The following is a 10,421-nucleotide window of genomic DNA, read 5'->3' as shown; positions in this document are numbered from 1 at the left end:
AATTTTTTTCATCTTTTTTCCTGCAGGAAAAAACTAAAGTGGTTGAACCCTTGGACTATGAGAACGTGATCCTTCAGCGCAAGGTTCAGATCTACAGTGATCCCCTCCGGGACCTGCTGATATTCCCCATCGAGGATGTATCTGTGAGTTGGTGCTGGCTGTTTCTCGTGCTTGAGTCTCACCCATCTCCAGTCCTGCTTACTTTGGAATATTTCCACTGTTAGCCACATGTTCATGTTGGCTGCGTTTCTGACACGTAAAACTGAAATGACCCACTGGCCATTTGGGACCACAGTATTTATTTAAAGCAAGTATCAAGCCCTGAAGACCCCGTTTGCACTGAAAACATGTTCTCCTTTTCCCTGCAGATCTCAGTCATTGGTCGACAGAGAAGGACAGTCCAGTCAACAGTGCCAGAAGATGCTCTAAAGAAAGCTCAGAGTCTCTTTGTCAAAGAGGTAGGGACAAAAGTCCACGCAACGCCTTCCTTCAGACAAGTAGAGCAGCCTTGGTCAGGCCTGTTCCACTTGAGCTTCCCTCACCCAGCAGTCTGTAGGCTTTCAGCCTTGTGCATGGTTTTGTTTTGCTTGGTGTAGCTTTCAAAGAGCTGCATTGTTTTCCTTTCAGTGCATTAAAACCTACAGCTCAGACTGGCACGTGGTGAACTACAAGTATGAGGAATACTCAGGAGACTTTCGGATGTTGCCATGGTAAGTGTTGTGCTCCCTTGGAATACTAATGCATGGTCACAGGGCTGGGGTTTGATCAGGCTTAACAGAAACAGTTTGCCCTTTCTTCTGATGCCTGTCTCACAAGCCTTCCCTCCAGGGGTTTGTCACTGGGAAAATTAGAGGGCCAGAGGTTCATGTTATCATGACGTTGTCATTCAGCTCTGCCAGAGAGATGGTGATGGGTCATAGATGTCAGCATGGGTCATAGAATCCCAGAGTGGTTTGTGTTGGAAAAGAGCTTAAAGCTCATCCACTTCCAATCCCCTGCCATGGGCAGGGACACCTTCCACTAGAGCAGGTTGCTCCAAGCCCCTGTGTCCAACCTGGCCTTGAACACTGCCAGGGATGGGGCAGCCACAGCTTCTCTGGGCACCCTGTGCCAGCGCCTCAGCACCCTCACAGGGAAGGGCTTCTGCCTTAGATCCCCTCCCTGGCCTGCTGCTCACGCTCTGGGGGTGCAGCCCAGCACATGGCGGGGTTCTGGGCTCAAGCACACGCTGAAGCCAGGTCATGGAGATCTTACTTCGTTACTTCACATCCTATCCACCAGGGTAGGGATCTGGGATGAGGATGCAGCACAGGCTGGCCTTGTGGCAGGATAAATACTGTTTGGGAGCCTTGTTGTCCCCTTGGGCTGATGTTCTCTGTGTGCTGGACACGGTGTTCTCGCACTGAGCACATCTTTGTGCCCCCTGACGTGGAGATGTTGTTGGACACCCTCAGTCAGTGATGCAGTATCGCTGCTTATGCTGCAGTGCTGGGGAGTTGTGTGCTCCAACGCTGGGCTGGGGCAGTGATTCCAGCCCGGGAGCAATCTGGATGGCTCCAGCAGGCACATACAGCTCAGCTTGCACTGGCTCTGCTCTGGCTGCCCATGCTCCATGTGTGTCTGGACCACTGCTCAGGCTGCTCACTTGCTAGCAGCTCCTTACATGCTTTTTCTTTTGAATTGGCTAAAGTGTGTCTGTTCTGAGGCTGTGAAGCAGCAAAGGGCCAACACTGTTGATCAAGTCATATTAAAATCTGTGAATAACCTTGCAGTCTAATCTTGCTGCTTTTTTAGGAAGATAGAAGATAAACTGCATCTCTGTGCTGCATAAATGCAACTCAGCAAAATCTCTGCAGAATCAGACAGCTAACAAGGAGCAAGCTAATTACATACTGCTTGTGCTTAATTTCCATGAAATGCACTCAGAAATCAGCTTTCTCCAGCTGTAAGGGGATCTGTCTTCTGCAGGAGGACAGTTCTGATGTACTCTGTAGTCTGCAGTTTGGCTGCTCCTTCTGGATCCAGCATCAGCTGCTGGCTTGCAGGACCCTCGTGTCCCAGTCATTATAAATAACAATGTGTTGTGATTTCAGCAAATCCTTTAGGCCAGACAAGATTCCAAGCCATGTGTTTGAAATTGATGAAGACTTTGAAAAGGATGAGGTAAGGAGATAACTTACTTTGTTTTTACATATTCCCCTGTAAGTTCTGTTAAAAAGCAGATTTCACAAGGCAAAGTCAGAATTCAGTTCCCAGCGGTGGCTTTCTGATGAGATGCTTTGTGCTGTGAAGACATGCACAAGGCTGAGACAGTGATGTATTTCAGAGTATATTTCAGGATAATCTATTGAAGCCAAGGGTCTCCTGAATTGTCTGCAAGATTAGCCATAATGTAATGTTTTTTACTTGAAGAAGGGCAGCAGGGGAGAAGAAAAAAGGCAGCCAAGCAATGACTAAGTAAAATCCTTCATGTCCAGAATGAAAAGTGGGTAATTAGGTTTCTGACCACGCTGTGATATCAGGGTCCTCCTCTAGCACATAACCGGCACTTCCTAATCAGTCACTCCCACCCCATGCACTCACAGCGTGTCAGTCCTGTTCCCTATATGCTATGCCAATGTTCCAAGGGGTTTGCTCCCTCTGGAAGGTGGCATGATTGCATTCAGCTGGTTGCAGGGAAGGTTTGCAAGCCTGCAGCAATTCCCTGAGGTGAGCTGGTGGCTCTGGCAGTTGGGACATCCCCATCCTGGTGCTCATTTTGGAGGATGCTGTGTTTCTCTGTGCAGGTCATGTTTGCTGAAAAAGGGAGCATTTCTCTGTCCCAAGTGCCAGGTGAAGCCTAACTCACACCCATGACATTAGGAAGTTGTTGTTTACAGTGGAAGAATTTAGCTCAGCTGTTTAAAACCCACATGGCACCAAGCTGCTGCTAAGGACGGAGGAAAAGGGAAGTTTGTTTCTTGTGGAGCCGAAGATTTGAAGGGGCTGTTGGCTGCATGCTCTCCCAGCTGCTGTGTATGTCTCAGCACACCCTGTGTCTGGACTGGGATGGCTTCTTCATAAATGGAAATGATTTTGTTTTTTCTTTTCCTGTGTTGTTGGCTTGCATTACATTGTTAACTTCACATGTTACCTCTTTAATAATATCTAATATGGGCTGGAGACAGAGCTGTGCAGTATGGTATCAGCATGGAATGATAGACTGGTTTGGGTTGGAAGGGAGCTTAAAGCTCCTCCAGCTCCAACCCCCTGCTGTGGGCAGGGACATCTTTTCACTAGAGCAGGTTGCTCCAAGCTCCATCCAGCCTGGCCTTGAACACTGCCAGGGATGGGCATGCATCTGAAAAAGCAAAAGGACAAAAATGTGCTATCAGAACTGGGGGGAAACCTTTTTTCTTTTGGTCAGTGTCACAAATACTCAAGTGAATTTACTGAGATTGGTTTTTTTTTTTGTATTCCAAGAGCTTTGGTAGTTATTTTGTCATTTCTGTGTTTTGGCATGGCCATATCTGAAGGATTCTGTTAGAGTTTCCTGACATTTGCATTAGAATTATGTAATGGAAATTCGAGTAAAAGCAATCTCCTGATGGAAAAAAGTGAACCAATATAAAGGGGAAGTCACGGGTTGTTTTACCCAGGGAAATAAAGCATCAGAAAGTTTACTTTGTCATTGGAAGTTTGACAAGAAAAGTGAAAACCTGCCATTCAGGATGCAGGAGACGATACAAACCACCCCCTTCATAGCTCATGGGCAGAGAGCCCAGGTCCACCTCTGCTGCTGAGTCACTGCAAGTCCAGTCTGGGATCTCATTTCCCTCCCTCCCCAGTGGAGGTCACAGTTGGGTATGGATGGAGAGCTGTGCTCCCTGGCTGGGACCACGGGCTGGAGCAGAGGTGCACATCCCAGCTCACACACCAGGCACAGCCTGTCTGCTCACTTGAAGCTTTCTGATTCATCGAATGTGCAAACAGTTAGTTATGATGTTCCACTTTTTGTGGCCTGGGGGTTTTCACCTAAATGTAGAATGGAGAGTTGATTTATCCAAAGGGAAATGACACAATAGGGCTGGAGTTCTGTATTTTGCAACCTCCTGAACAGACCACTTTGAAAATGTCCTTCTTCCCCCAAGCTTTTGCAACACTGTGTAAGAACCACCGTGCATTTCCTCACTGCAAACTGCTGTGCAGCTCTATCAGTGTAGTTGTAATCTGTCCTTTTTAAAGGGGACCCAAACTAGCCTGTTTTGCCTTTTCTTGGAAAGAGATAACCCTGATTATTTTATTATTTTTTTTTTGTGAGAACACTGGCCGTGTAGCTGTCCATGTTACACATATATTCTACGTGGTGTTTTTATCACTGTAGTTAGAACAGTATTGCTTTCCAGGGTGGAGATAACCCTTGTGTCCAAGGGGAATTTTGTGTGGGAGGCAGATCACCTCCTCTTTTTCACAGAATCACAGAGTGGTTTGTGTTGGAGGGACCTTAAAGCTCATCCAGTTCCAACCCCTGCCACGGGCAGGGACACCTTCCGCTAGAGCAGGTTGCTCCAAGCCCCTGTGTCCAACCTGGCCTCTTTTGCTCTCTTTCAGGATTCCTCCTCCCTGTGCTCCCAGAAGGGTGGGGTAATAAAGCAAGGCTGGCTGCACAAAGCCAATGTGAACAGCACCATCACTGTTACCATGAAGGTGAGTTTGATCCAGCATTATGTTGATCGTGAACAAGGCACGAGGTTAAGCTCAGACCACATCAGGAGTGCAGTGGGTAGGCTTGGGTTTGGATGGGTGTCTGTCCCTCTTGTAGAGTATCCCAAGGTGGACTGGAAAACCCAGTCTGGCAACAGCCTTTTACCTCTTCCCTCCCCAGAAAATAAGACCCATGCACTCCAATTCGTGACAAGCAAGCTGAACAAAAAGGGCTGTTTCAGAAAACCAGGATTGTTTCTGAATGAGCAGCTGAGGCCCAGAAGAGGAAGGCAATTTAAATAACTGAAACAGCTGCCCTGCAAAGAAGACTCCTCTGAATTGATAGTTTCCTTGCTGGTAGGAAATATGTATGGAGACCAGCTTTAAATTGCAAGGCCAAGTCTTAGCTTCAAAAGCAGGGGTGATATCACTGAGGAGATGGAGCTTTACTGACCTAGAAGCAACAGCTGCATTGTCTCCTGTTTAACACTGCACATAATCCAGCATGACATTGCTCACATTTTGCAGTGGAGGTTTCTAGCAGTTCCAGTACAGGTTTTTGCTGTGGCAGTGAGCCCATCTCTTGTTCCACCCTGCAGCTGCCTCCTTACAGCATAGAGAGAATATGAGGGAGTTACCCTCAACTGTGCAGCTGAAGGATGGCTGCAGTGAGGCTGCTTTGTAAGGATACTAGTAAATCTCATAAAGCTCAATTCAACGAGTTCTGCTTTTGTAAGAAGTGGAGCAGGACCATTCATAGTGCTAAATTTAATTGAGTTTTAAAATGATTACTCATGAGCTTGAAGGCAACACACAGAGCAGGATTTTCTGATCCTCTGCTTTTCCAAGCAGCAAGGTTGAAGCCATTTGTGCTCCTTTAACTTCTGGATGAGGTATCATACATGCTGGAAGTAGTCACTTGGGTTTGTTCTTGACTGAGCCTCTTGTGGTATTGTTGGCCTCTGTGCTCAGCACTTCAGACCCACCTTCTAGAGACGTTCTCTGAAGTACACTGGCTTCAGTTCCATTAATAAGATCCACGGAGTCTCTTGTGAAACTCAGATATCAAAGTATCAAACATCAGTAGCTGTTTTCTGAGCTGGTCCTGGTCACTTCTGTATTTTACAAAACGCCTCCTAAGGCACATGCAAGAAATCTGAGGACTTGGAACGTCTTCGGCATTATCACCGCGTTGAGAAGCTCCTGTGCTATGGCAGAAGCACATGTGTCCATCTCGAGTGCTGGCTCTTCCATTGCTGCCACGTGCTGGGTGCTTGGTAACTCACATTGTTGCTAACCATGTGCAGAATGTACTTTGTGGAGAGCCAACCCACGGGCAAGCTCTAAGTAGGGTGCAGCCGCCAGCCTTTATTTCAGAGTAACCTTTCCTTTGCAGGGAGCTTCCCTGGTTTGGCGCAGCTCTCTTGCTGTCTGCTCTGCAACATGTTAGTGTGCTGCATTACAACCAGGGCGTCAGTTTTCTCCTCCCTCCTCTCCCTCCCCTCTCTCTTCCCTTTTCTTCCTGTCTTCCCAAATGGACTTCCCCAGCTCTCTAGCCATGCCTCTGCAATTGCAGTGCTCACCAGCAGTGTCTGTAGCCCAATCAGAGGGGCCATTCCCCTCTGTTCCTAGGTTTCTAGTATTCATTTCAAATGAGCATAGTCTTCTGACAGTTATTTCTGACAGCAGTGCTTACAAGGGGGAAGGATCATAGGAATAGTGTTTGCTGCTTGCTTCTACATTTCCTTTTGAACAGAGTTCAGAAGATGCCAAATGGTTTAGTGTGAAATCCCATATCCACAAGGGATATCAACCCTGTAATATCTAGAGAGAGATCTGTCATGGGTTTCTGTAGCATCCACTGCCAGAGTTTCTGAGATTGATTCAGTGAAGTGCTAAATCAGTGTTTAAGCTGGCTTAATGCTTAGCATACTTAGCTTTCCATGTATTTTTATGCTTTGTTGGACTAAATGTTTAGTTAAATCTTATAAAACAACTCTTGGAGCAGCTCTGTGGCTAGCTAGTCATCTAAATGATGCCAGAGGTTACCATTCAGAGCGCAGTGCTCTCTTCCAGTTCTGTGTGAGTGGTTTTGTTGAACACGTGCTAGTGTCAGTAGTGGAGGGAGCAGGAAATTACTAGTAGTTTCCCGTCTGGGATGAAAAATGCTGTGTTTATTTGTACATCTTCCAGATACGCAGAAGAGTGGAAAATACTCACAATGCTGCTTGCTGCAGCTTCCTTCATGATTCTTCTAACACAGATACCCAGCAACTGTGAAATGCACCCTGCTTCTTACAGCCTCCATATGACAGCATATGGTGCTGTCATAACTGCTGCCAAATGTTCTCCTGAATTATAGTCCAGCACCTTTTGGCTGACAAATGTGAAGGAAGATGTTCAGAGATAGTGAAGAGCTTTGTTTTTTCATAAAAATCAGTATCTCAAACACAGAAACACTTCTCTCAAGCTTACTGCTTTATGAGAATTGAACACTGAGCCAAGCCACTTCATATGAAAATAGGTTTCTGTGTGTATATATATATAAAACACCAAGCAAATCATAACAAAACCAAAAAAAAACCCCAAGCAGTTGAATGGAGTAGTGTCCCTTGGCTTGCATTTGCATGCTAGGAATTTCCACGTCTGTTCCAAAGTCTTCCGGAGAATTGCTTTGTAATTCTAACTGAGGTCTTTATCAAAAAGGCTCTGGCAATACCTGCTCTAGGCTGGGATGAATCTTCAAGCAGTGAGCTGATCTGAATGTACCATGCAGCATTGCTTTGTGAAGATAAATGAGGCTGGAGCCAGCTGAGAGGCGAGCTGGAAGCCCTGGGGCTTTGCTTTAGATGGACAAACTTATAACTACAAGGACATTAAAGAAGATGATGAAATCTCTCTTTATGAAAACAACTTGTACTCAAAGGGGTGAATCCACAACACTCCAGGGTCTTTAGTGTTTCTTGTTCCAGTATTTTCTCAATAGCAGGAGGGCAGATACTGTGGCTGTGGTTTGTGATATACAGCAGAGTGAATACTTGCATGAGCAAGACTTTGTTCTTTTGCAGGTATTCAAGAGGAGGTATTTTTACTTGTCACAACTCACAGATGGTTCTTATATTCTTAATTCCTACAAAGATGAGAAGATTTCAAAGGAATCCAAAGGCTGTATTTTCTTGGATGCTTGCAATGACGTTGTTCAGGTGAGTGTGCTTCCTGCATAGCTGGACATGGGCCGATGCACTGCTAGCTCTGAGACAGACATGCTCTCTAAGGTGTGGGCCACTGAGGGGTGAAGATACAGATTTACAAACTAACCTGGAGCTGGTTAGCTCTGTCAGCTCATCCTTTTAAAAGGTAGGCAAAGCATTCCATGAGTGCCAGGAAGACAGCAAGTGGAGAACTGCTGTCAGAGTAAAATGGAAGCGTTTCATCGTTGCCTCATCTGCTGTCTCCCTGGTCTGTCCATCTCATTTACCTGGTTATCCTAGGTCAGGTACCTTCCAAGACACCAGAGGGTTGTGGCCAGTACTTGGTGTACCTTCCTCCTCTATTTGCTGCTCATACCTGCTTTTTGTTTCTGAAGTTATAGCCCGATACGTCCATGGAAACATGTAACCCCTTGGGACCTACGGCCTGCAAAGGGCTTGTAAGGTTTTAGGAGCAGGCATTTGTACTTAGACTTATTAGAGCTTTGACGTATTAGAGCTTAAACCTGGGTTTGTTCTGTTATGCTGAGAGTGAAACACAGCAGTGGATTGCTGCTGTGCCTTCTGCTGCTGCGCCTTCTGCTGCTGCCTCTGCAGAAGCTTCAAGTGCCAAGTGCCATGGAGCTGGTACAGGGCAGTTTAAGTTACTCACTTCAGCATAGGTGAATTGGAGCTGTGTGCTTCCTGAACAGAGGACCTGTGTCTTTCTGAACAGAGGAAAAGCAGTAGTGCACACACCTCAGTGATGTACAGGACGTACATCAGGTTTGCCTTGGCTTCTGGTTGGAAAATGCTGTTTAAAGGCCAGCAGAACTCAGAGAAGTTGCATTGAACCAGTTGCTTTCAATTAGATGCCTCTAAGCATCCTGGAGTGCAGCATTACTTACTGTCTCAGACAAATCCAGTTCCTGGCTTCTCTGGGTAAACATTAAAGGTCAGACAACAGAAGGAGCTTGCTTGGGCTCGTCAGTGCAGTGTCTGCGGTTCAGTCTGGCTTTCTTCCACTTTCAGAGTAGCTGTCAACCATGGAGCGGCCAGCTGCTTGATTGCAGCTGTGAAGCCCTTTGTGATTGCTGCAGGAGAGGCTGCACAGTATCAGCGAGGGTGCTGACATTGTGTTTCCTGGTATTTCAGTTCAGGATGCTTCCACAGAGAGGAACTGTGTGAGTTGCTGAGCAAAATGTAATACAAATCTTTCTGGTTCTTATTTGTTTGTTCAGTGTCCCAAGATGCGCCGTTACGCGTTTGAACTGAAGACGATAGACAAGTACAGCCACTACCTGGCAGCTGAAACTGAGCAGGAGATGGAAGAATGGCTGGTCACTCTGAGGAAGATCATCCAGAGCAATACTGAGAGTTTGGTGCAAGAGAAGAAAGACACTGTGGAATCTGTGCAAGGTCAATTTATAAATAAGCACCTACCTTCACCCCTGTGCAGCAGGATGCGAGCAGTGTGCTTGGAGAAGTGTGTGTTTGTCTTCCTGTATTAATAGCAAGAATTGTGGCTGACACATGATACCATGCAAAAGAGCTTAGTATAATGGAGACAATAGTCTGAGGAATAAAAGTGGTGGGAAACATGACCCTTCTTCTGGATGGGAAATCCATGGCAAATTTTCAAGCCTACTGGAAAATTGGCTCTGTGCTGGAGTTCTGCTTTGGAAAGACCTAGCAGGCTGTAATAATACAATCTGGTACTGGTAATGTATGGAAAAATCTTACTCCTGAGGAGTGGAAAAGTCCCCATGAACTGTTTCCGTGCTATTCTAAGCAAATACTGCAGGATGCTTTCTGGCAGAGCAGTGCTTCTGCAGTTCTGAACATCTGGTTTTTGTGTCCTTGCAGATGATGAATCAGGCACACAGGGAAAATCAGAGAACATCCTGGAGAGCCTGGAGAGGAGCATGCATCCAGAGCTGATGAAGGTATTGTGTTTGCAGAGGACACTCTCCCAGCCCATAGATAGTTGTCTCTACCAGGTCTATAAAAGGGGTTTTCCACTTTCTGTGTCTTCAGCTCTGGGGGGACCATGCAGGCTCCAAGTGCTGGTAGGGTCCCTGTTCTCTCATCTGTCTCATGGATGGAGCTCCATGATTTGAGGCTGCATGCTCCTTGCTTCTAAGTGGGGGGCCCTTAAGGAAGAACCAGAGTTAGAGCAAATGAAGGGCTGTTGTGGTCAACAGTGCTCATTTTTTTCAGCAGGGGTGGTGGTCCAGGCCATGAAGGCAGAGGGGCAGTTAGGTGGCAGCAACCTCCTGTTTATGATGCAGTGCGGTTGCCTGCTTCTGTCTGGTTTTTCAGCTGGCAGAGCCATATTGCTGTACTGCTATTGCATAGTGTTGGTGGCTGCAGCTGAGAGAAGTCCACAGGAGGATGATCAGGGGCTGGAGCACCTCCCGAATGGGGACAGGCTGAGAACATTGGGGCTGTTCAGACTGGAGAAGAGAAGCTGCGTGGAGACCTCAGAGCAGCTTCCAGTGTCTGAAGGGGGCTGCAAGGATGCTGGAGAGGGCCCTCGATCAGGGGCTG

General features: G+C 46.7%; 1 protein-coding gene across 1 annotated transcript in view; it reads left to right on the top strand.

Moving 5' to 3' along the window:
- Window positions 1-32: 32 nt before the first annotated feature.
- DOCK11 (dedicator of cytokinesis 11) overlaps window positions 33-10,421 on the top strand; it is a gene marked incomplete at its 5' end in the record, with an annotated part of 54,373 nt that continues 43,984 nt past the window's right edge. The window contains 8 exons of the mRNA XM_010009921.1: window positions 33-143; window positions 369-458; window positions 628-710; window positions 2,094-2,163; window positions 4,591-4,686; window positions 7,752-7,886; window positions 9,113-9,290; window positions 9,738-9,817. Of these exons, the coding sequence (XP_010008223.1) occupies window positions 33-143; window positions 369-458; window positions 628-710; window positions 2,094-2,163; window positions 4,591-4,686; window positions 7,752-7,886; window positions 9,113-9,290; window positions 9,738-9,817 (843 nt within the window). The remainder of the gene's footprint in view (window positions 144-368; window positions 459-627; window positions 711-2,093; window positions 2,164-4,590; window positions 4,687-7,751; window positions 7,887-9,112; window positions 9,291-9,737; window positions 9,818-10,421) is intronic.

Source organism: Nestor notabilis, unplaced genomic scaffold, assembly GCF_000696875.1.
Source record: "Nestor notabilis isolate BGI_N333 unplaced genomic scaffold, ASM69687v1 scaffold12342, whole genome shotgun sequence".
Lineage (NCBI taxonomy): Eukaryota > Metazoa > Chordata > Aves > Psittaciformes > Psittacidae > Nestor > Nestor notabilis.
The sequence above is the reverse complement of the archived record's forward strand: the minus strand, read 5'-3'. Positions and strand labels throughout refer to the sequence as shown.